The 27,321-nt window shown below is 35.9% G+C and overlaps 1 protein-coding gene across 1 annotated transcript in view; it reads left to right on the top strand.

The window, feature by feature from the left end:
• The window catches only part of lhcgr (luteinizing hormone/choriogonadotropin receptor), a 32,258-nt gene extending 8,872 nt beyond the window's left edge, over positions 1-23,386 (top strand). Inside the window, exons 2-11 of the mRNA XM_073833658.1 lie at positions 7,134-7,205; positions 9,030-9,104; positions 9,241-9,315; positions 11,582-11,656; positions 11,918-11,995; positions 13,366-13,434; positions 13,617-13,691; positions 16,322-16,507; positions 16,739-16,807; positions 20,993-23,386. Coding sequence (XP_073689759.1) covers positions 7,134-7,205; positions 9,030-9,104; positions 9,241-9,315; positions 11,582-11,656; positions 11,918-11,995; positions 13,366-13,434; positions 13,617-13,691; positions 16,322-16,507; positions 16,739-16,807; positions 20,993-22,214 — 1,996 coding nt within the window. The 3' untranslated portion in view covers positions 22,215-23,386. The remainder of the gene's footprint in view (positions 1-7,133; positions 7,206-9,029; positions 9,105-9,240; positions 9,316-11,581; positions 11,657-11,917; positions 11,996-13,365; positions 13,435-13,616; positions 13,692-16,321; positions 16,508-16,738; positions 16,808-20,992) is intronic.
• Positions 23,387-27,321: the final 3,935 nt, after the last annotated feature.

The raw sequence follows: 27,321 nt of genomic DNA, 5'->3' as shown, positions 1-27,321 counted from the left end.
GTCAAGCAGCACTACCTGAGTCCGGTCAAGCAGCACTTCCTGAGTCCGGTCAAGCAGCACTTCCTGAGTCAAGTCAGGACACCGCGTCACTTCCTGAGTTAAGTCAAGACACAGTAGGTCCTTCAAGGCCAAGTCACGCCTTGCCCGAGCACCCTAGCCCTCCGCTGGTCTCGCCCAGCCTCCCAGAATCTCCGTCTCCAGGCCTACTTCCACTACATGGGCCTGGCCCACCATCCCTCCCCCTGTTTCACCATTCCCCTGTTCCACCTCCCTCCAGACTTTTTGGGATTTATGGATCGTCTGGAAGCCGTTCCTTAGAGGAGGGGTCCTGTCACGAGTCTGGGCTGCAGGTTTTCCCTTCACCGCCAGAGGTCGCTGTCTCCATTCCTCCCGCACTCTAAATTGTGTACACCTGTCTGATTGCACACACTTGTCACTCTTTACACCCACAGCTGTTCCCTATTACCACGGACTATATAGTCTCCCCTCTCCCTACACTCTGTCTGTTGGAATTGTTTTGAGTTTGATAGTCTTTCGTGTTATGTCATGTTGTGCCGTGTTGGCCTTTGTTTGTATTAAAAAGCACCTTACCTGCATTTGGACCCTGACCTCATCTTTTTGCGACGCTCTTCCTAGCGTCCCGTGACATAACTAATGTTAACTAAAGAACCTTATTGTAAAGTGTTACCAATGTCCTTAAAATAAGGTAAAGTTTTCAGAACTGTAATCACCCAACTTTTGTTAATGCTTTGTAAATTGTTAATGGCCCGGTTTCACAGACAGGGCTTAGACTAAACCAGAATTAAGCCATAGTTCAATTAGGACATTTAAGTAATCTTTATAAACATGGTTAGAAAAAAACATTACTGGTGTGCATCTTGAGACAGAACAAAGGCACTGATATATTTTAAGATCAGTCAGTGCAAGTTTCTTTCAATTAAAACAGCTCAGACTTACATTTTAGTCTAGGACTAGGCTTAAGTCTTGTCTGTGAAACCAGGGGAATGGGTTTAATTCCAATGAGGTTAAAACAAATACAGTTGAAGCCAAAAGTTTACATACACCTTGCAGAATCTGCAAAATGTTAATATGCGACTAATATGCAACTATTACAGAAGGTTTGCATTAAGAGCCGGGGGGTTGAAAACTTTTGGAATTGGAAGATCACGGTAAATATTACTTATTTTTTCTTCTTACTGAAATACTTTTATTGCTTTTCTCATTTCCACAAATGTCAACTATACATTGATTTGGTTTCTTTAAATAAAAAAAGTAAAAATATGCAATCAATCAATTTTCATGTTGCAATTAATTGATAATGCTTTTATCACGGTATACAGTATTATCGTGATATTGAAATTTATTTGCAAAAAAGTGGTGTTATGAATCAGTACAACAGGTTTAATAACTGTTTTCTTATAACAAAATAACTGAACATTTAAATACAATAAAGCAATACACAAAAAATCTATAAAGTTGAAAAATTGACACAGATTAAAGTGCAAAAGAAATATAAAGACCAATAGTTATCACTTTACAGTAAGATCTCTTAGTTAATGCATTAATATTTACAATGAGCAATAGCTACATTTGCTACATAAGTACATCTTTGTTCATGTTAGCTCATAAAATAACACAGTTGCAACTTTTGATTTTAACAATTCTTTATTAAATATTGAAATTGCCTAAGATTAATACATGTTTAGAAGATTTTTTCAATGTCAGTTTTTTTCTTAAACTGCATTCGTAATTCTGAATAATTTGTTATACATAATTATTCTCAGTATTTTGATGTGCAACAATACCGATTCGCCTCCCACAACGTGACATGCTCTACAGTCAAAATTTTGAGAATAAAGTCTAAATGTTTTGAAAATAAAGTCGAAATTTTGAGAATAAAGTTGAAATGTTTCGAGAATAAAGTCGTAATATTACGAGAATCAAGTCGAAATATTTTGAGAACAAAGTCTAAATGTTTCGGAAATAAAGTCTAAATGTTTTGAGAATAAAGTCGAAATTTTGAGAATAAAGCCTAAATGTTTTGAAAATAAAGTCTAAATGTTTTGAGAATAAAGTCGAAATTTTGAGAATAAAGTCTAAATGTTTCGAAAATAAAGTCAAATTTTTTTTGAATAAAGTCAAAATTTTAACAATAAAGTCAAAATGTTCTGAGAATAAAGTCAAAATTTTAAGAATAAAGTTGAAATGTTTCGAGAATAAAGTCTAAATGTTTCGGAAATAAAGTCTAAATGTTTTGAGAATAAAGTCAAAATTTTGAGAATAAAGTCTAAATGTTTCGAAAATAAAGTCTAAATGTTTTGAGAATAAAGTCAAAATTTTAACAATAAAGTCAAAATGTTCTGAGAATAAAGTCGTAATATTTCGAGAATAAAGTCGAAATATTTAGAGAATAAATTACGTAATCATGGCATCCGTAATTGTGATCACGATTAGAAATTCGATTAATTGTGCAGCCCTAATTTTATTGCATAACTAATATTCTAAACAATTTAATAACAACAACGATAATAATAATATAAAAGTATTTCGAATTTGATGTTTAAATATTATTATTATTATTATCATTATTATTAATTATTATTTTTTATTTTTTTTCATTTACTTTAGTCAAGTTAAACTTTCATTTTTGCAGGCCCTTGATTCACATAAATTATATGACCCTAGTAGGCTGTGTTTACAGGGCGAATTATTCATTGCCGCTTATTATTTCAAGTAAGGGGTTTGCTCTGATCTTTTCTTAAAAAAAAATACCACTGTATATTAAAACACTCAGAATTTATTATTAGCAAGCCTTTTTTAAAAATTGATTAATTAAAAAACAAATCATCCTTTCTTTAGCACATAAACATGTTGAGACTTCTGTATGTACTGTATGCCCAGAAGACTCATTTCTAGCTTACACAACCTTTGATGATCCAGCCTTTAGATGAGCTCAGCACTGCAGAGGGTATGAAATATGACAGCCTCCACTTCAACCGAGAGGCTTCACGAGCGCTAACAAGAGCTGGGCGTTTGCTCCATGCTCACATCATTAGACCTGCACTGTAAGAGATGAATCAAGCAGCGTTTCACAATTACAAACTCCCAGAACACGGTGACCCTCTCTCAAAAACAAACCCAAGTGATAATTATCCCAGTGCAAAGGCTCCAAACTCTTCATCGAAACACGCCCCAGACATGCGAGACATAATTTGATGTAATTACTTGCAATTTGCTTCGTCAGTGCATTGGAAAATTTAATTGTTGTTTGAAAATTAAGGGTGTAATCAATGTTAGTTATTAAATATTTACTGTACCTTTAAAATTATTACTATAAATAACATCTTTAAATTAGTTTGTTTCTGCATGGAACAACAGTGCTTTACCTGTGGATATTTTAGTGCCACGTAAAAGTAAAAAAAAAAATGCACATTATGAGATTAAAGTCATAATATTTAGAGAATAAAGTCAAAATTACGAGAATAAAGTCGGAATTTTGAGAATAAAGTCTAAATGTTTCGAGAACAAAATTGAAATGTTTCAAGAATAAAGTCAGAATTTTGAGAATAAAGTCTTAATGTTTTGAGAATAAAGTTAAAATGTTTCGAGAACAAAATTGAAATGTTTCAAGAATAAAGTCAGAATTTTGAGAATAAAGTCTTAATGTCACGGTAGGAATAAGGGTCTGGGTCCAAATGCAGGGAAAGTAAGAATATTTAATAAACACAAAATAAACATAAACCAAAAAGCCAACACGGCACAGAAACCAAACTCGAACACAAAATAACAAAATCAAGAACAAGATCTAAAGGCCAGGAAATCAGGAACACAAACGTACATCAAAAACACAAGACAATGCAGAACTGAATCAGAATGAGCAGTGGAGATACTTATAGTCCTAATGGTGAACAGATGTGGGTGATTAGTGCTGATGACAAGGACAGGTGGACAATCAAGGAAGTGCAGTGTAGGACAGCGACCTCAGGTGGCTGAGGGATAATCCACAGCCCCGATCATGACATTACCTCCCCTCAAGGCGGCTTGAGGGGAGGTAATGTAAACAAAATAATCTGGAGGGAGGAGGAACGGGGGAAGGTGAATCAGGGGACGGGACGGCGGGCCAGGCCCGTGCAGCGCAGTCCCCGCCGTGCCAGCAACAGACATCGCAGCCGTCTCCGCGCTAAGAACAAAGCGCGCGGCCGTCCCCGCGCCAGGAACAGAGCGCGCGGCCGCCTCAGTGCCAGGAACAGGACGCGCAGCCGCCTCAGCGCCAGGAACAGGACGCGTAGCCGCCTCAGCGCCAAGACCAGGACGCACAGCCGTCTCACCGCCCGGAACAGGACGCGCAGCCGCCTCAGCGCCCGGAACAGGATGCGCAGCCGCCTCAGCGCCAGGAACAGGACGCGCAGCCGCCTCAGCGCCAGGAACAGGACGCGCAGCCGCCTCAACGTCAGGAACAGGACGCGCAGCCGCCTCAGCGCCAGGAACAGGACGCGCAGCCGCCTCAGCGCCAGGAACAGGACGCGCAGCCGCCTCAACGTCAGGAACAGGACGCGCAGCCGCCTCCGAGTCAGGGACAGGATGCGCAGCCGCCTCAGCGCCAGGAACAGGACGCGCAGCCGCCTCAACGTCAGGAACAGGACGCGCAGCCGCCTCAACGTCAGGAACAGGACGCGCAGCCGCCTCAGCGCCAGGAACAGGACGCGCAGCCGCCTCAGTGCCAGGAACAGGATGTGCAGCCGCCTCCGAGTCAGGGACAGGATGCGCAGCCGCCTCAGCGCCAGGAACAGGACGCGCAGCCGCCTCAACGTCAGGAACAGGACGCGCAGCCGCCTCCGAGTCAGGAACAGGACGCGCAGCCGCCTCAGCGCCAGGAACAGGACGCGCAGCCGCCTCCGAGTCAGGAACAGGACGCGCAGCCGCCTCCGAGTCAGGAACAGGACGCGCAGCCGCCTCCGAGTCAGGGACAGGATGCGCAGCCGCCTCAGCGCCAGGAACAGGACGCGCAGCCGCCTCAACGTCAGGAACAGGACGCGCAGCCGCCTCCGAGTCAGGAACAGGACGCGCAGCCGCCTCAGCGCCAGGAACAGGACGCGCAGCCGCCTCCGAGTCAGGAACAGAATGCGCAGCCGCCTCAGCGCCAGGAACAGGACGCGCAGCCGCCTCCGAGTCAGGAACAGGACGCGCAGCCGCCTCAGCGCCAGGAACAGGACGCGCAGCCGCCTCAGCGCCAGGAACAGGACGCGCAGCCGCCTCCGAGTCAGGAACAGGACGCGCAGCCGCCTCAGCGCCAGGAACAGGACGCGCAGCCGCCTCCGAGTCAGGGACAGGATGCGCAGCCGCCTCAGCGCCAGGAACAGGACGCGCAGCCGCCTCAACGTCAGGAACAGGACGCGCAGCCGCCTCAACGTCAGGAACAGGACGCGCAGTTGAAATATTTAAAGAATTAAGTCGAAATTATGAGAATAAAGTTGAAATGTTTTGAGAATAAAGTCGAAATGTTTTGAGAATAAAGTTTATATATTTCGAGAATATAGTCGAAATGTTTTGAGAATAAAGTTGAAATATTTCGAGAATATAGTCGAAATGTTTTGAGAATAAAGTTTAAATATTTAAAGAATTAAGTTGAAATTATGAGAATAAAGTCGAAATGTTTAGAGAGCAAAGTTGAAATGTTTCGAGAATAAAGTCAAAATGTTAGGAGTATCAAGTCAAAATATTTAGAGAATTAAGTAGAAATTTTTTAAGAATAAAGTCGAAATTTTGGAGAATAAAGTCGAAATTTCAAGAATAAAATCTAAATATTTTGAGAATAAAGTCAAAATTTTGAGAATAAATTTGAAATTTTGAGAATAAAGTCTAAATATTTAAAGAGTAAAGTCTAAATATTTAGAGAATAAAGTCGACATTTTGAGATTAAATTTGAAATTTTGAGAATAAAGTCTAAATATTTAAAGAGTAAAGTCTAAATATTTAGAGAATAAAGTCGACATTTTGAGAATAAATTTGAAATTTTGAGAATAAAGTCTAAATATTTAAAGAGTAAAGTCTAAATATTTAGAGAATAAAGTCGACATTTTGAGATTAAATTTGAAATTTTGAGAATAAAGTCTAAATATTTAAAGAGTAAAGTCTAAATATTTAGAGAATAAAGTCGACATTTTGAGATTAAATTTGAAATTTTGAGAATAAAGTCTAAATATTTAAAGAGTAAAGTCTAAATATTTAGAGAATAAAGTCGACATTTTGAGATTAAATTTGAAATTTTGAGAATAAAGTCTAAATATTTAAAGAGTAAAGTCTAAATATTTAGAGAATAAAGTCGACATTTTGAGAATAAATTCGAAATTTTGAGAATAAAGTCTAAATATTTCAAGAGTAAAGTCTAAATATTTAAAAAAATAAAGTCGACATTTTGAGAATAAATTCGAAATTTTGAGAATAAAGTCTAAATATTTCAAGAGTAAAGTCTAAATATTTAAAAAAATAAAGTCGACATTTTGAGAACAATGATTTTGATGTGAGAGCGGACAACACAAGATGGACTTTTCCCCTTGGAGAAAGCATTATTATGGATTCTGGCTGGAAGCAATAGTTTAAAGTTAAAAACATCTTAACAAAGGATTTGTTTCTTACAAACATGCACCTTTTACTTCGTAAAACATTAACTGATGGACTCTAGTAGTGTGGGTTGCTTGTGGATTATTGTGATGTTTTTATCAGCTGTTTGGACTCTTATTCTGACGGCACCCATTCACTGCAGCTGATTCATTGGTGAGCAAGTGATGTAATGCTACATTTCTCCCAATCTGTACCCATATTTCACACAAGAAAATGGCAGAAATAATAGTACTAGTAGCACAGTTATATCCTATTGTGAATAGTATGATTTTACAAGGTTAAAGTGCTAAAAGAACGGAGGTCAGTTGTCTGTTTGTGTCAGTTTGTGGTCCTTGCTGGATGAGCTTTTATCTGCTTTTTCTCAGGGTGGAAGTGCTTTGCTGACATAAAACTTCCTTGAGGCTTATCAAACATTACAGTTCACCCTAATAACCAAGTTTATTCATTTTGTCCCATATGCATGTTGCTGTGGTAAAACTATTATTAATTCATCCTGTGCATCTCAATTTCAGAGTTTTGAATTACATCTCAGTGAGAACCATCAGCACTCACAGTTTCGACGGCCTAAAAGGAGTCAAAAGAATGTGAGTATTCCTTGTTTTTAAAAGATGACGACAGATAACCAGATGTTTAGCGTGTCCTGTAAAAGGGAAATGCCATCTATCATCACTCCTCTCCAAGCCAACAAGCTCATCTTCACATCATGTGATCTGTAAGGGAACATCTAGCTCTCTTCTTCACAAGGCAGAGTCGAAGGAGGGTTTCAATGCCAATTTTTCCTTGCAGCCTTTTGAAAAAGCTCAGGACATTCAAGTTAGGAAGAACAGTCTGAGCGCTTGCATAAAATTGATTATTCTTTGGCGTGAATCACAAGCATTAAAAGGAGCAGTATTTTGTCAATGACAGTTTTAATATCACACTTAGTCTAGCAGATTCAGTTAAGAATCTTCCTCTCATTTGTCCAAAAAAAAGCATCCCTGTCCTTAGAAAAGGCCTTAAATAAGACTTGTTTGGATTATATGTTCTACACTGAAAAATTCATATTGGAACTAACCTTTTTAACTCCAAAAGCAGAACTTTATAATGCAATTACAACATAAACAAAAACCTGAATTAGAATGTGCAAGAATGCAATGCAATTACATGTTTATAAAAATGATCATAACAGAGATGATGGTGAAAGTGGATTTGTTTTTAATAGGTAGTGCATAAGGATTTTGGCTGAACGTATTGCTTCTCAGTTATTGCTTTTTGTAATTTATGTGAAATATGTCTAATAAAAACACTGTTTGATGTAAAGACTATAGACAGAGTTACAGATTAGGAGGCGGTCTCCATTATAGGATGCATTAAATTGATCAAACGTAACAGTAAAGACATTTTCATTTCAACATTGATAATAATAATAAACATTTCTTGAGCAGAATGTTTTAGAATGATTTCTGAAGGATCATGTGACACTAAAGACTGGAGTAATGATGCTGAAAATTCAGCATTGCATCACAGAAATAAATTACATTTTAAATGTATTCAAATAGAAAACAGTTATGTTAAATTGTAATAATATTTCACCGTTTTACTGTTTTTACTGTATTTTTGAACAAATAAAAGCAGCCTTGGTGAGCAGAAGAGACTTTGCTCAAAAAAATGTAAAAATCGAATGGTACCCCAAATCTTAAAAAAAGTTTAACAGCATAAATTTTATTTAATTCATGAATTTATTTAATTTAATTTGTTTCATATAGTTCTGTGATTTTCTAGAAACTGCAGAAATATTTCAATTCACCAACAATAAAAAGAATAAAATGCCATTTGTTAACGTTAGTTAATGTACTAATTAACATGAACGAACAATGAACAATACATTTGGTTACACTGTTTATTAATCTTCGTTAATGTTAGTTCATAAAAATACAGTTGTTAATTGTTTAGTCTTTTTAGTTCACAGTGCGTTAACTAATATTTACAAACACAACTTGTGGGTTTAATAATGCATGAGTAAATGCTGAAATTAACATTAAGACTAATACATTCTGTAGAAGTATTGGTCATGTTAACTAAAATAGTTTACTAATGAACCTTACCAAGTATCTTGATCATTTACTAAATGAGAGTCACAAAATTTTAGAAAGCAATTTCAGTTCAACTTATGCTTTAGCTGCTGTCAATGCATTAGTATTGTACATTTAAAACTACTCAAACATACAGAAATGTACATAAATGCAATTTAAGATTTACCCATCAATGCCAAAATGAATTACAATTTAGCATACTTTCTATGTTCCCGTTCTTATCATGCACAATTTCTTTAAGATTTATAAGCACAAAGAAATGCAGAAAATGGTTTATTTTAAGACAGATTTTTTTTATTTTTGTTCATCTATTCTTTTTTTTCCCCCTTGATCCAGAGAAATCGCCCAGAGCACATCGGTGGAAACCATAGAGACGGAAGCGTTCAACAACCTTCTGAATGTCTCAGAGATGTAAGGAAAACACTCAAGGAAGAATAAAAGTGATTCACAGACAATTTACTTAATACTTGTCTCAATTGCAACTGGAACAGAAAGTTCTTTTCGTAGAAATGTGTCATTTGTTCTCATGCAAGAATTTGTGTCACAGCTCAATCCAGAACACGCGGAGCCTCGTTCACATCCACAAGCGAGCGTTCAACCACCTTCCCAAGCTGAGATACCTGTAAGCAGATCTTCCTCAAACTCTGTTTTTCTGTAGAAATCACATTTTAATATATTAGATATTAACAAAAATGGATATTTGTTTAATTTAAAGGGGTCCTATTATGCTTTTTTCACTTTTTGAGTTTTAGCTTTAGTTTTAGTGGTGTGTATGTTTGGGTTTAAATAAAACATCTACAAAGTTACAAATCTCAAAGTCCACTCCAAATGGAGATATGTATTTTTTTTAAATCCCTTTTTAAGAACTACAACAAATGGCTTCTTTGGACTACAGCATGTGTTTTCCTGATAGAGACAGAGTGCATTTAGGCCAAGCCCACACCAGGGGGAAAACAATCCAATGCTCTCCATTGACTTTGTATTGCAGGAAGCGGACTTCTTGTCATTTCTGACTTATAACAAAAAAACAGAACAATGTCTAACAGCTGCTATGAGACAAGGTGTACAGTAAACAAGCTAAAAAACACAGAACTACATTTTTATAAGCTGTCGACCCAAAAAACGAGTGTTTAAAGGAACACTCCACTTTTTTTGGAAATAGGCTCATTCTCCAACTCCCCCCGAGTTAATAAGTTGAGTTTTACCATTTTGAAATCCATTCAGCCATTCTCCTGTTCTGGCGATATCACTTTTAGCAAAGCTTAGCATAGATCATTGAATCCTATTAGACCAATAGCATCGTGTTCAAAAATGACCAACTAGTTTTGATATTTTTCCTATTTAAAACTTGACTCTTCTGTAGTTACATCATGTACTAATACCGACGGAAAATGCAAAGCTGCGATTTTCTAGGCCGATAAGATAAGGAACTACACTCCCATTCCGGCGTAATAGTCAAGGAAGTTTGCTGCCGTAACATGGCCAAAGCAGGCGGAGTAATATCACACAGCACATGTGCAAATGCAAACCTAGCTGGGAACTAATTTCAGGCACTGCTTGATATTACTCCGCCTGCTGCAGCAGTGGCACAAAAGCCAATTAAATCCAAAAAAATAATCGACCAACTAATCGATTTTCAAAATAATCATTAGTTGCAGCCCTAATGAAAATATCATGTATCGGTGATCTCGCAAGCTGATGATAGGACCGACACTACTGTAGCTTATAATTTACTCACCCTCAATGCATCCTAGGTGTATATGACTTCCTTCTTTCAGACGAATGCAATCAGAGCAAGTGTGCCGTACGTGTCCTGAAAAGTGATGCCAAAACATTTTGATCGCCCCCTGGTGGCTGGCTGCAGTATAGGTCATAAACCCCGCCCTCTCCATGTAATCTAATGGGACGTGAGCCCAACTAATCGAATTACACTTCAAATATTTTTTTCCAAAGATGGTTTCTATCATGTGAGGTAGTTCTTATAATGCTGATTCATGTTCAGGTGTTCGTTTTTTTTAAATAAGTTGGCCTTTATGTAGTTATTCAATGCTATAAAAACAGGGTGTGGTGTCATGATTGTGATCTTGCAATTGGGTCTGTGGAAGTTTGGGCGGGATTTTGATACCGTGGCTCCGCCTCATGACACTACTGCGCAGACTCTGGCTCCAAATGACGTAATTTCCCCCAAGATGGCAGTGGCCATATTAAGATGAATTGGCTTCACTTTTCTATAGTGAAATGAAGCGGAGACACGTCGTCCATCTTTTTTTACAGTCTTTGAATCAGAGTTATATTAAAAATAATAATATAACTCTGTTGTTCCCAAGCTTAACAACGGCATAGACAAGTGTTTCTCTCCATCAGTCTAAATCAAGTCGATCCATGGTAAAAAGTGCCTCACAAGGCTGGAAAGCTTCCTTTAGCGATCCAATGTTTTTTTGTAAGAAAATATATATCTATATTTAAAACGTAATAATGACTTGAATCTAGCTTGCGGAGTTGTACACGGGACTTGCTTCTTTGGGAAGGGGTGTGGCAGGACTGAAACGCCATCTGAGATGTTCGCCAATTGCAACGCAGTGGGACTGCTAACCAATCACAACAGATTACGTTTTTCAGGAGGCGGACCTTAATCAAACCCAGAAATAATCGAGCCATTTGTGCCAGCCTGGAGAGAAAGCTATTGTAATACTGTAAACTATGTGAAAAATAATTTGTTTTTCGAACCACCAAGCATGAAAGCACGTTCTAGTGCACCCCCAAAACAAAATAAAGACTTTGTAAAAGAGCACCCCTTTAGGACCCCTTTAAACATCAACTTCTCAGACACTGTTAAGCTCTCTTAATGAAGATCTAAACCCAAGTCTTATTGATTTTTATGTCTTCAGGAGCATTTCCAACACCGGCATAAGTGTATTCCCTGACCTGACCTCCATCTTCTCCCTGGAGTCTGATTTCATTCTGTGAGTTTTACTCTGTGGCTGTTATTTCACTGGTCTGTATGAGATCAAATGATGGAAAGTAATAGTGAAGCTGTAATCCAGGCATCTTTTATCTTTCTCAAGATGATAGAAGATGGAGTTTTATGAAAGATACAGATAAACACACTCTTTGAGAGCTGTGAGTCAGAGCTCTGCTGAGAAGAGCACAGGTGTATTTGATTAGGAGGCTTTAGGAAAAGAGCTTATTGTTTCAATAACTAGAGTGGTTTTGTTCTTTTTTAGGTATATTTGTGATAATCTCAACCTGCGTTCGGTCCCACCAAACGCTTTCATCGGAATGACAAGTGAATACACCACAATGCAAGTATCTCAGTTTACTTTTATATTTTGTATCTTTATATTTTGACATCAAATGTATAGACATGTCTTATATTACAAAAGATTTAGGTTTCAAATAAATGCTGTCTTTACAAAAAATATTAAGCAGCATGACTGTTTTCAACATTGATTAGAAAAAATATTAATAACTGAGCAGAAAATCTGAATATTAGAATGATTTCTGAAGGATCATGTGACACTACAGACTGGAGTAATGATGATAAAAATTCAGCTTTGAATCACAAAAATAAATTATATTTTAAAATATTCAAATAGAAAACAGACATTTTGAATTATAAAACAATTCCATAATATTTACTGTTTTTCACAAACCCCAGCTTGGGGAAACTCTGTTGGACACAAGGATGTGTTCCATTTTACTAATCAAATATTAAGTTTTGATATATTTACGGTATGAAATTTAAAAAATATCTTCATACAACACAATCTTTATTTAATATCCTATTTATTTTTGGCATGAAAAAAAATTATGCTTTTGCTACAAATATACCCATGCTACTTAAGACTAGTTTTGTGGTCCATGATCACAACTGACCAACATAGCAATTCCAATTGCCAATTACTAACCTACTGTATTATAACTTTTTATCTATTATTAGTTTGTATGATTATTTTTTACACTCTCTTTGACCCTAAAAACATGAATGATCTATTTTGCTTCTGTACCTTAAAGCCTTTTTAAAATAAACATCTCTGTGGGGCTCTTAATTATGATTTGTGGATTTGCTTTTAATCAAGCTCAAGTTCATCCTTTAATAACAGCCTTTTTGCGTCACATTGTGACAGAGACATAAAACAATCACTCCTCAAACTATTAATATCAGGCTAAAACACTCAGTTTATGTACTTGTTTTGCATTTTGGGTTTCAATAAATGGTCTTTTTGGACTGACTCCCCATGATATGACCTCTATGATAAACAAATAAAGCAAAACCAGAAGTATTTTATTGGTGTTTTAAAGAGTATTGCACAAAAGCAGGAAAGAGCAAAATCACTTTTATAGGGTTGCAATCCCAATGTAGTAAAACAATTGTCAGTTTTCTGTGCTGTTAATAAAATTTTTTGCTTAGTCTATGTAAATGTACGAGACACACAGCCTTCAATCTCTGTATCTGTATGTAAACATAGATACAAAGACACACAGATAGCAAAGCCTGTAATCACAAACACTTCCTGAAGCATTACATAAATAATCAGTGTTGTGCTTAAGTTTTTAAATCATAGAATTATGTACTAATATTCAATACAATAGTGGTAAATACCAAAGTATTTGGACTTTATTTAAGTGTATTATCTGCTATTGAATTTTTTCTCTCTCTTTCTTGTTTCAGGAATCTCTTTAACAATGGATTTCAAGACATAGAAAGCCATGCCTTCAATGGAACCAAAATAGACAAACTGTAAATACTTACAAATTCTGATCTTTAGTTTACTATTTCAGTCTTTCTGATTCAAAACTTCACATTTAAGCCGTTGTGTTACTTTGTAATTGTTTGTGAAATGTACTAGCAATGTCTAATAGTTTAAAAGTAAATCCAACACCATTAGCGTAAAATCACAATTTCATTTGTTTGTTTTGCAGGGTGTTAAAGAACAACAAAGGTCTGCGTGTGATCAATGAAGACGCTTTCAAAGGAGCTTTTGGCCCTATTATGCTGTAAGTGATATTACCCTGAAATACTCGTGCCAAGAGTACTTTCCTTTTCTCTTGTAAATTCACTGTGAAGAGCTAATTTCGCCATTAATCTTCTCTGGACTGAGCACTTTATGTCGGTTCTTATCAGATGTCAGTGTGAATGACTAAAGATGGTGCATTACCTTACTATAAACTAGAGTTTTACCACACATGTTTTTAACTTTCGAGAAAACCTGAAGACCTTGATTGGCGGGTTCATGTGTGATTGATTGCAGTAGGGAACACAAAGAAGCAGGGCCAGGCACCTCCCAGGGTGTGTCTTAAATCAAATACAGTATTGGGATTGGGAAGAGTACATGCTTAATGTGCATGTTTTAATATAGCAAATGGCTCAAGTTTATCACCTTGTAAATGGTGCATTTTTAGTTTTATCAGAATTGCAAGAAGTCCACTCAGAATGGACAAAATGAAGAAAAAAAATAATGTGAGTTTTTAACTCAGCATTGCGATATATAAACTGTGAGTTATGAAAATAAGTGTGAATTGCTAATGTTAACTCAGAATTGTGAGGGGGAAAAATATAGAATTGTGAGACATGAATTCAGAATTGGAAGATGAAAAATTAGAATGACAAGATTTTAACGAAAAATTGCTAGGTATGAACCTAAAATCTGAATTGAGATAATAACAAAAAGCCAGATTTGCTGGATGGGCTCACCATTGCAATAAAACATCTGAATTGAGGGGGAAAAAACGTTATAATTACGTGATGTTAACTAAAAATCACAGAACTGTGAGAATTTTTTTTATAATTGCTAGATATATGCTTAGATATAAATTGCAAGATATAAATGTACAATGGTAAGAAAAATCGTAACTGGAAGATATTTCTTCCAATTATGAAATTTTTTTTTGAATTATGAGATGTTACCTAAAAATCGCAAAATTAAAATAAATTTTTTTTTAAAAGAAATTTAAAAAAGAAATAAGCTCAATTTATATAAACTCACAATTCTGAAATTTTTTTGAATTATAAAAAAGGTTAGAATTGCTAAAAGGTCAGAATTTAGAATTGTGGGAAGAAAGTCAGGATTGCTAGATATAAACTCAGAATCGCAAGATGTAAACTCGTAATTCTGAGAAAAAATAAGAATTACAAGAAAAAAACTTTAAATTGTAAGGAAAAAAGTCATAATTGCGCGATATATACTTTGAGAACAAATCAGAACTGTGAAATGTGAGAAAAAAGTCAGAATTAAAACTCAAAATTGCGAGAAGCAAAGTGAAGCTAGCTAGACAAACTCAATTGCAAGAAAAAATCTAAATCTGTCACGTGGGGTTTTGTTTTGGGGTTTTCATGTTCATGTTTTCATGTCTTTTATTATGTAATCGTTATATGCTGTGGTGTCTTGCTTCCCTTGCCCTTGTGTATTCCTGTCATTGGTTCCCTAGTTCCATGTGTCTTGTTCTGATTGGTTGTCTTCGTTGCTATGGTCTTGTTCCTTGTTTTTCATTGGTTGATTCTTGTCATGTGTCCCTCATTGTCTGTATAAATAGCCCTTGTGTTTGAATGGTCCTTGTCGCGTATTAATGTTGTTAACCTGCTGTTGGTGAGTTGTGGTTTTTTAAGTCAAGTCTGTTTTCAAGTCAAGTCTTTGTCATTGTTTGGATCATCGTTTGTTTGTTTGGATTATGGATTGTCGCTGTAAATAAAACTGCACTTGGGTTCTGCACATCTCGCCGTCTCAGTGGACTGTTCGTTACAAAATCAAATAAAAAAAAACTAAATTGCTAAATATATACTCTGAGAAAAAAGTCAGAATTGGGAATACATTGCAGAATACATTTTTATAGAATTGGAACCTATTCGCTTGTTAAGTCTGACGTCACGCGTCACCACTTTCATGTCCAAACATTACTATATATATATACAATACTATGTATAATACTACCAAAAAAAAATCATAATCCTCCCCTTTAACTCCATACCAAAATCCCAGATCGCCAGACAATGAAAATATACATATAAAAATTATTTGTGTTTGGGACGCTGTGAGCACAGAGACTGTAGTGTACACCATACGTTTGAAAACGTTTAGCTTAGATGTTTAATATGAATAAACAGCGCTGAGATAATGGGTGCTTCTCAATATCCCTCCTCGTTTCCTTGCTCCTCCGTCCTTCATCCTATGACCCGGAAACCGATCAAGCGCAGCCATCTTGTAGGACATCTCAGTTCTTTAATTGCACCTTGAGGAGGCGAGGATCGAGGAGTGAGGAGGATTCCTGAGGAGTCTTGAGCGAGGATACACAGGTGTATCCTATGCGGAAGTGTTTTATTGACTAAACGTGACGCACTCCTCCCCCTTCAGATATATCATAATAACTTACATTTATATTTTACCTTTGCAGTGTAAATAATGTCATATATTTAAACAGGGCATCTTGCTTTGTTAATAATTATTATGAATGCCTTTATTAAGGAATTCCTTCCCTCGTATCCTAAGGGGGTGGAGCTAAGACGCAAGGAAAGGAAGCTAGGAAAGGAAACGAGGATGCAAAAATAAGAAATGAAAAGCACCCAGTATTCTCAAGGGAAATAAGTTGACTACTCTTGTTAATGTAGTATTTCACTCTCTGTTGTTCTCCAGGGATGTGTCATCAACAGCACTTGAGACGCTGCCCTCTCATGGTCTGGAGTCTGTGCTGATGCTGGTGGCTCATTCAGCGTTCGCTCTGAAGAGACTTCCTCCGCTGAAGGGACTGAAAAGCCTGAGAGAAGCACAGCTTACGTATCCCAGCCACTGCTGCGCTCTGCTCAGCTGGGACTCCAACAGGTCAACATACACATCAAACACACCACTGTGCTATTGAGGAATAAAATATACTTTCATCTTATTGATTGTCATTTTGAATAAGAGCATCTCTAGCACGTCTAGCTCAATGATCTCATTAAAGTAATGAGATTACAAATAGAGCACCTGACGTTTATTTTTGATAATTTGATTCACTGTTCAAATTCAAAGTCTGAAATCTGAAATCATTTTTCTTGTTCTCATATACTGTAGGGAGGGATCTGTTATCAGCGCATTAGGAAATGGATCATCATACTGTGGGGACAACAATTCACCAGCAAAGTAAGACTAAATTTTTGTTTTCTGATTATACAGCTCTGCATCTTGAGAAGGAAATTCTGCCGATTTGTGAGAAAGGTCTAATATTAGTTAATTTACTGCTGAGTTCAAAAATATAAATAAAAACTAGCCATCACGTAAGGTTTTTCACAAAATCAGAATGAGAATTTTACATATGTGTCAGCTTTAAAGGTCCCATATTGTACACATTTCTGGAGGTTTATTTTAGTTGTTGATGTCCTTAAGAATATATATTTGCGGTATAAGTGCCAAAATCCATCTCAATATATTTTACAGCCCCTTTTTTAGGAGCTCTGTCAAAAACAGGTCGATTTTGGCCCATCTAATTAATATTCATGAGCCTCTCTTCTGATTGGCCTGTTGTTTTCTGAGTGATGCACAGCCAGGCCAATCACAGTTAACTACGGTTATGTATCGTTGTAGCCGAACCCAGAGCCATAGAGAGAGCCTAGCCTGCTGATACTCAACAAGATATTTCAGAATGATCATTAATGTTTTTTCTTTTTCAAACACCGAATGCAGTAAGCTGCATAACTGTTGCTTTAGTAAAGCCCCTTTCACAATGCGCGCTGATTCTGGAAAATTACGGGAACGAGCGCTGTGTGAACAAAAGCCAGAACCATAAAGGCAGTGTTATAGTGATGATGCACGTTATCATGCGACTCTTCACGACAAAAAAATACGTGCAAAGTGGAATGAAGCGGCGATCGGGCAGAGCCAGCTCCGCACTATCAGCGCCGAAGCACAGTTTGTTCAGGTTAGTTTCAGTTTAGTGAAACGTACGCGTCGCATTACATCTCACATCCAAACGTCACATGTCTTTATGGGTTGTGTGTCAAGCACGCACAGATTCCGGAAAACAACTGTGAATGAACCAAATTAAACAATTCCGGAACAAATCATGGGAAACATTATCCATGTATTTACCGGAATCGCTGAGTGAAAGAGACTGAAGTTGACGTGCCACTGGTCTCTTATATTCACGTTGTTCTGAAGCCTGTGCAATGATGTAGTTTCGACATCTATCGACTGAACAGCGTTTTCTCAACTTGTTTTCGTGTTGTTGTTGCTCAACAATGTTATGGATGCGTTGTTGTCTGGGTTTGACAAAAGGAGGGTGGGACGTGATTGGTGTTCGGGGTGGTGACTGAAGGCGGTGACGAAGTAGATCGGACGTCACATCTTTGCGGAAGTCACAGCGGCTCGTGAAAATGAACAGCTACTTTAAGCAGGCTGTGTGCAGTTTACTGTGGATTGACTGTTTTGAAACTCATATGGTAGTTACATAGCCCCTAGACCTCAGTTATCATGAAAAAAGCCAGGAAATTTCGATTTTGACAATATGGGACCTTTAATGCACTTATTCAAATTACAAAAGCAGTGTCAAAAGTTTTAATGACAAAATTAATGTAATTATAATTAAGTATAATTGTAATAAAGTGTAATTTAATTTCCAAAGGAGTGAAAGGATGTAAACTGTGATTAGGTGTTAAATAATGTCTTAAGAATAGAACCATTCACACATGTGAAACTGGGCTGGGAATTGAACAAATAGCTATAAACTGGCTCAGAGTGTCACGGGAGGGATGAGATGGAAACAATAGCAGGTAAAACCAGTTTATTGAACTGATGAGATAGATATAAAATACAATGAACTGGATGGATCTCTCAGATGGACGGTGACGCAGGGACAAGAGTGATGAGGTGCGATGAATGGTGAAAATCCAGTGAAGTATAATCCAAAGACGAAATCCAGATATGAACCAACGGACACGAACAACGACCAGGAAACTCCAGACAAACGAACACTGAATACCACACCAAACGACATCAAACAACAATCTGACAAACAGGAGAGATTTCAGTGAGAATATATAGGGTGTGTGAAATAGGCAGCAGCTGGTGAGGGTAATGAGGGCTAAACCAAATCAGACAGATAGAGGGGGGAGACAATGGGAGAAACCAAATCAGAACAATGACAAAGACCAGAAACACAAGGAGACATGTAACACACAGACATACACAAGTATACGTGACATGAAGAACACAGTGGATTTCATGAAACGTGACACAGAGGAAAACAAAAATGATTGTTTTGGCAGTTTTTCTGCTAATTAAATGATTATACAAGACTTCCTCACCTACAAATAGTTGTAAAAATAGTTTCTCTGCCACCAATACAAAAATAAAGTCTGCTTGTAATTTTTTTTTCTTAACAGTGTCTCAAAGTGTGCTCAGATCTGCCTGGATACAAAAGTCTGCCATCAAAAGCCAAAATACATTTCTCATCAGATTATCTGAGCAAGGCAATATTAATTCTAGCTATTCTATAGCTTGTTACTGTTGATGTATATGAAAAATAGATTTTTTCACTTTAATTTTATTACATTTAAATAATTTTAAATGAAACCTGTTACAATGTACTTCATGTTTCAAATAAATTCTAAAAATGTCATTATAAAAATTCCATAAAGTTTTTTTTTTTTTTTAAGTTGGAGTTTTAGTAATTTTAGTACTTACTGGAAGTTAAACTAAATAAAAACTAGAAATGCTTTCTTGGCAATTATCTGAAATAAATTTAAAGGTTTATTTATTTTTTTTTATTTTTTTTCAGTCAGTCAGTATTTTCAGTTTATTTCAGAGACCACATTATCTAAGCTACGCAATTTATATAAATGTTACACTTTGTCCTTGTAAATTAATTTGTTCCTGTTTATATTACATCTGTTACAATGTTTCATAAAAAGGTTCTAAAAATGACATGAAAACCTCTCAGTGTTATTTTAGTATCATTGATATATTATTATAGTTTTTATTAATATTTAAACTTTTTGATGTGTTTCATCATTGAATTAGTTTTGAGTGTTTATTATTTTTTATTTCTCTAAATGAAAATAAAAATGTTACTTTGGCAGTTAGCTGAAATTTTCTTTCAAGTAACAAAAATGTTTTTATGGGTCTAGTTTGAGTTATTTTAGTAAATAAAGTTAAACTAAATAAAAATAAAAAACATTGCCTTGGCAAACAGCTGAAATATAGTAAGCTTTCGGTTTTCAGTTATGATTTATTTTATTTCCAGAACTGTAATGAATATGTTTTTATAGTTTTAGCTCTATTTACAGTACCAGTCAAAATTTTTGAACAGTAAGATTTTTAATTTTTTTTAAAAGAAGTCTCTCATGCTCACCAAGCCAAAAACAGCACAATTTTGAAATATTTTTACTTTACTTTTAATTAAATATATTTTAAAATATGATGTATTCCTGTGATTTCAAAGCTGAAGTTTTTAGCATCATTACTCCAGTCACATGATCCTTCAGAAATCATTCTAATATTCTGATTTGCTGATCAAAAAACATTTATAATTATTACTATTATGTTAAAAACAGCTGAGTAGAAAGTAGAAAGTTCAGAAAAACAGCAGATTACAATAGAAATATTTTGTAACAGTCTTTATCATCACTTTTGATCAATCTAAAGCATCCTTTCTAAATAAAACTATTAATTTCTATAATTTCTTAAAAACCATCTTTGGAATGCTATAGTGTACAATGTTACAAAAGCTTTTTATTTCAGATAAATGTTGGTCTTTGGATCTTTCTATTCATCAAAATATCCTAAGAAAAAAGGTTTTAATTACTGATAATAATAATAAACAGCAAATCAGCATATTAGAATGATTTCTGGGGGTTTATGTGAATCTCAAGACTGGAGTAATGATGCTGAAAATTCAGCTTTGACCACACAAATAAATTATATTTTAAAATATATACAAATAGAAAGCAGTTATTTTAAATTTTCAAAATTCGGATCAAATAAATGCAGGCTTGGTGAGCAGAAGAGACGTCTTTAAAAACATAAAAAAAAATCTTCATTGCACATTGAGTCCGAAATTTTCACATGCGTTTTTTTTTTCTTTTCGTATTCATCCTCCTTTCTATCATAATGCTTGTTTTGGGTGCAAAAACACATAAAATCAAACCTGATTCGAACCTGACGGACGAATGTTTCAGAATGTTTATTTTTTAACGTGCGAACATTTCAAACTGATTGTGCAATGACCTTTACTATTCAAAAATTGATTGACTGATAGTGTAACAATCATAACTCTATATAATATTTTTCAAACTGTGACACTGACTATTTTCTCTCTGTGTTCATTCTCAGTCCATCTGGCGTCTCCTCAGATGATTCCCTAATCCTGGATGGCCCTCTTGCATCAGACATTGTCGGATCCACATCAGCCGAGGACACATTTGGCACCATGGACTTCTACTACCCAGACCTAGACCTGTGTCAGCGCCGACCGCCCCTCCAGTGCAGCCCCGAGGCCGACGCGTTCAACCCCTGCGAGGACATCGCCGGCTTCAGCTTCTTACGGGTGGCCATTTGGTTCATCAACATCCTGGCCATCGCCGGCAACCTGCTGGTGCTACTTGTGTTATTTACCAGCCGCTACAAACTGACCGTCCCCAGATTCCTCATGTGCCACCTGGCCTTCGCCGACCTCTGCATCGGTGTGTATCTGCTTATGATCGCCACTGTGGATCTCAGAACACAAGGGCATTACAGTCAACACGCTATTGAGTGGCAAACCGGAGTGGGATGCGGGATCGCAGGCTTTCTATCTGTTTTCGGTGGAGAACTATCTGTCTATACTCTCTCTACCATTACTGTTGAGCGCTGGCACACGATAACACACGCTCTCCGGCTGGAACGCCGTTTAGGATTGAGCCACGCTTCTGCGATAATGGTCGCCGGATGGCTGCTCTGTCTAGGAATGGCTGTTCTCCCCTTAATGGGCGTCAGCAGTTACACCAAAGTCAGTATGTGTTTGCCGATGGACATCGAGACGCCTTTATCCCAAGCTTACGTCATACTCCTCCTGCTGTTTAACGTAGGCGCTTTCCTGGTGATTTGCGGCTGCTACGTGTGCATTTACACTGCTGTTCGCAATCCTGAGTTCCCTGGACGTGCCGCAGACGCTAAGATCGCCAAACGCATGGCTGTGTTGATCTTCACTGACTTTCTGTGCATGGCGCCCATTTCGTTTTTCGCCATCTCTGCGGCCTTCAAAGTCCCGTTAATCACGGTGACCAACTCTAAGATCCTCCTCGTGCTTTTCTACCCCATCAACTCTTGTGCAAACCCCTTCCTCTATGCCATCTTCACCAGGGCCTTTAGAAAGGATGCATGCATTCTTCTGAGCTCTATGGGATGCTGTGAGAGCAAAGCCAACTTGTACCGAATGAAGACGTACTGCTCGGAGAACATCAACCGGAGCAAAAGCAGTTCCGGGTCTAATGCGAACTCCAAAGCTCCTCGCGCTGTTGTGTGGATCTCTAGCTTTTCTCATTTAACACCTCGAACGCAGATGCAAGGAGTCTAGGGAAACGAGACATTTTGATTCATTAAATGCTATGGTTTCTTGGTGGTTTGCTCTTGAGCTTTGCTCAATCTTATCTGGGAAGATGATATGCTTTTCAGAGGACAATGCAACTGACTTCACTCTTATCTCTCAATGCATTGACTTGCAATTGGGAAGACACATGAGTCTTTTAAGAGAGAATACAGTGACCAAAAAGGCTGTTGTTGGTGGGCAAATGCATCAAAAAGCAGCAAGCCACATTATGTGACAATTTCTACAAGATCTTACCTTTTTTTTACAGGGAGGTGGGAAGCATCAGTCATTTTCAGAAACTCTATAACCAGTGTTGGGGGTAATGCATTACAAGTAACGCAAATTACGTAATATTACTTTTATCAAGTAACTAGTAAAGTAACGCATTACTTTTTAATTGACAAGAAATATCTGGGTTACTTTTTTCAAATTTTTCCCCCATTTATTGAGTAAAAGCTCTCCTGTCCCCATGTTAAGAGAAATTGTAAGATGTTACTTTAGTTCTAGAATAAATGTGAACATGCGTTAATTCATCTCACTCACTAAAAAAACAGATACATTAGTCTTCAAAATGAATAAAAACAGTCAAATGCAACGCAAACCTGCAATAAATACATTTTAAATAATACAATTATCCTTTATGTGCTTAATCTCATTTTATTAACCAATGTCTTTGCTGCCGATCTTCGATGATCTATTTCATCCATACTAATAAGCAAAAATTACTCAAGATAATCTAACATTTGTTTTCCTTTTTTTTATTGCTAAAGAGTTGACATTTGTTCTTCTGCGGTCTACTGTACAGACGTGAATTTACTTTTCTCTAAACCTGAGGCTTTAGTGTGAAAAGGCTTTTACATTTGACAAAAATAGAACTTTTTATATTAAAAACAAACAAGCAAGCCCTGCCCAGATTTAAAAAGTAACACAAAAGTAACATAATGCATTACTTTCCATAAAAAGTAACTAAGTACCGTAATTAATTATTTTCTTAGGGAGTAATGCAATATTGTAATGCATTACTTTTGAAAGTAACTTTCCCCAACACTGCTCTTCACATAATCTGAATTCAAACTGATTATTGTTTCACATAATTGCTGTAAAAATTTAATTTGTCATTTTAAGGTCTTTTAATGTGGAAAAGAGTTCTGATTGTCTAAGCTGTAGTTTTATACCATGGAATAGCGCCACTTTGTGGACAAATCCAACTATTGTTCTGAAAACATTCCAAATGAAGGTCGTTTTTTTTGTTACCTTGTAGTATTTGAAGTCTAATAAAATTCAAGCAAAGTGTTTGCATTCTTCTATTATGTACTTGAATTCCTGAACTAGACAGTGTTTGTTTTAACTGTCTAGTAGGCAAGTCAGGTAATTTGTTTGATTGTTCATTAATTTCTTCATGCATTTTTGCATTTTTATTTGATATAGTGCAGTATTTTTGGATTTATTTGTTCCAAAGTACAGCAAAAACAGTAAAATAGATATTTTACTATTTAAAATAACTGTTTTCAATTTGAATGTATTTTAAAATGTAATCCTTCAGAAATCATTCTAATATTCTGATTTGCTGCTCAAAAAACATTTATTATTATTATGTTAAAGTGTTTTTTTTAGGTTTATCTGATAATTAGAAAGTTCAGAAGAACAGCATTTATCTCAAATAGAAATCTTTTGTAACATTTTGAATGTCTTTGTCATCATTTTTGATCAAGTTTGCTTTTATTTACTAAATAAAAGTATTAATTTCTATAATTTATATAATTATACTGGCTCCAAGCTTTTAAATGGTATAGTGTGTATGTTACAAAAGCTTTTTTTTTTTCTCATATAAATCCTAATCTTTCATCAAAGAAGCCCTAAAACAAAATGTACTGTTTTAAATATTGATAATGATCATAATAATAATAATAAAAATGTTTCTTGAACAGCAAATCAGCATATTAGAATGATTTCTGAAGGATCATGTGACACTGAAGACTGGAGTAATGATGCTGAAAATTCAGCTTTGAATAGCAGGAATAAATTATATTTTAAAATATATTCAAACAGTAAACAGACATGTTAAATTCTAAAATTATTTCAGAATATTTACTATTTTTCCCAAACCCCAGATTGGGAAACTCTGCCATAGACATTAAAAAAATGCGTTCTTCTCAGTATTCACATAATAATTGACCTATTGGCTATTCCAATGGCCAATTAGTAACTTTTTAATTTTTATGCCTATTATAAGTTTGTATGACCATTTTCTACACTCTTTCTGATCCTAAAAAAATAAATATCATCAATTTAGCTAATGTGCCTTAAATCAATGTAAAAAGTCCCTTTGAATAATATGTGGCTCTTATTCATCAGTTGTGGATTTGCTTTTTAATCAAGTTTTTTTTTCAAATGACACTGAAGACTGGAGTAATGATGCTTTGATTACAGGAATAAATTACATTTTAAAATACACTACCGTTCAAAAGTTTGGGGTCAGCACAACCGTTGATATTATCCAACATTGATCATTCTAATAATAAATCAGCATATTAGAATGATTTCTGAAGAATCATGTGACACTTAAGACTGGAGTAACAGCTGATAGAAATTCTGCTTTTCATCACAGGAATAAATTCTATTTTAAAGTATGTAAAAAAAAAAAAAAAAAACATTATTTTATATTGTAAAAACATTTTTTCTGTATTTTAATCAAATAAATGAAGCCTTGATGAGCATAAGAGACTTCTTTAAAGACTATTACAAGTCCCCAAACTTTTGAATGGTAGTGTATATTTAAATAGAAATCAATTATTTTAAATAGTAAAAGTATTTCAAAATGTTACGGTTTTTGTTGTAACATTTTGAATCAAATAAATGCAGGTTTGGTAAGCAGAAGAGACTTATTTAATTTTTTTTTTTTTAAATCTTACTGTTCAAAAACTTTTGACTGGTATTGTACCTTCTTTGAAATTTTTTTTTTAGAAAAGTTTAGCATATCTAAACAATCTCTGAATCAAGGAAAAAGAGGAAAAACACAGCAAGTGGAGTAGGGGAGAGTGGAGACGGTCGCAACACGGCTTATTTCTTCAAGCAGGAATAAGATACAGAGATGATATTCATACTGCACATGCTTTATTGGCCCCTCATACTTCCTGGAAGAAATCAGCCACATGTGATCAATCCTTCTACCAAAAATCATTTTCTTGGTAAAAAAGTAATTTTTTTTAAAGATGAGATTTTTGGTCATAATGTCTAAGTTGTTTGTGTGACGCATAACATTTTAATCAGTGCGTTCTAATAGCTTCTAATAGGCATAGCTAGCATGTGTCAATGATATGTTGTCAAGCTAATATACCAATTTTTATCATGGCTATCACTGTAGGGACAGTTGCAACACACTGTTGAAACCGTCCCAAAATTTTATAATGATAATACCAATGAACCCCTTTAATAGTTAGGTATCTCTACTTTTTTTTAAGTAAATAGGTAAAAAATCTACTTGTTACTTAACAATGTTTTTCATTTACTATTCTTTGTTTTTTCTTTTACAGCCAATTCACCTTATTTAAGACCCTGACTGTGCACAAATAAAAAAAAGAAATTGCAAAATTATATTTAAGAATGATTTCATTATATTTTATTGAATGTTGCAACTGCCCTCTATTGTGGGGACGGTTGCAACATTTCACTTTGTCTATTTAAGTGTAAATTGTATGTGTATTATCATATGTACAGATGTTTTAGCAATATGGGTGAGTAGCTGTCAGATGTGGCTTTATTGTATTAAAATTTCGGCTTTCTAATACAAACAGTTTCTGAGAAACTAAAGGCAACCGCCCCCACTCTCCCCTATTTGTGGACAATAAAATACCTTCTTTTTTTTACAATTAGTAATTCAAAACAACCTGGATTATATTATTGACAAATTTATTAATAAATAGTAAACAAACTAAAAAATCACACATCGGAAGCGCGCATCCCAAACTTCTGGTGTGACGTCATACCAGGGACCGAGTTCCTCCAGCGGCGAGAGCGCGCTTGGAATCAGTTGCGCTCGTCACTGCGGTGCACACTAGTGATGGGATTTATGGCTCTTTGAGGGGATCCGGATCTTTGTGATCCGTTCCTTTCAAAGAGCCGTTCAAAAGAACGGCTCTTTTGGCTTTTTTAAAATATTAAGTCAGTTTTAAGAAGCCAGCTTGGGGCCATCTCAATTTATCCTTGAAATAATCACTGGGAGGAATGATGATGTGAGATTTGTAGTCAAATAATTAAAACTCAGATATCACACACCAATATCTGAGTTTGAATTATTCTGAAATATTGATTATTACCTCATTTGTGACCTTGGACCACAAAACCAGTCTTAAGTCACTAGGGTATATTTGTAGCAATAACCAAAAATACATTGCATGGGTCAAATTATTGATTTTTCTTTTATGCCAAAAATCATTAGTAAATTAAGTAAAAATCATGTTCCATGAAGATTTTTTTGTAAAATTCCTACTAAAAATATATCAAAATGTAATTTTTGATTAGTAATATGCATTGTTAAGAACTTAATTTGGACAACTTAAAAGGTGATTTTCTCAGTATTTTGATTTTTTTGCACCCTCGGATTCCAGATTTTCAAATAGATGTATCTCGGCCAAATATTTTCATATCCTAACAAACCATATTGAGCTCAGTTTTGTAAAATTTAACCTTATTACTGGTTTTGTGGTCCAGGGTCACATTTGTCATGTGTGGACTATATTCCATAGGGTTGCACAACATCCCTCTGCTTAGACAGTGACGTCACTATTTTGGATCTACCTTTAGTACAAAGTGTTTTCCGGCGTCCCAATTCGCATAATTATACTATGCCCTTAAAGTATGTACTCTTTTTGTGAAGAAAAAGTACATACTTTTGAGTATGTAGCAGAATAGTAGGCAAGCTTTGGGACATACTACTTCGTCTGTTGCTTAGTCACCTAAATCCTGTCACTGTTTAAATTGCCCTGTCAGTTAATATCATCTACATTTCGTTTAATTTGATTTCCAACCGTATTAGAGAGAAATGAAGAGGCACATTCTTCTACGAGTCTTTTAGGCCAAGAACTTTTCTCGTGTA

This window comes from Garra rufa, chromosome 2 (assembly GCF_049309525.1).
Source record: "Garra rufa chromosome 2, GarRuf1.0, whole genome shotgun sequence".
Classification (NCBI taxonomy): Eukaryota; Metazoa; Chordata; class Actinopteri; order Cypriniformes; family Cyprinidae; genus Garra; species Garra rufa.
Note: the sequence above shows the minus strand (reverse complement) of the source record. Positions and strands in the feature narration are given on the sequence as shown.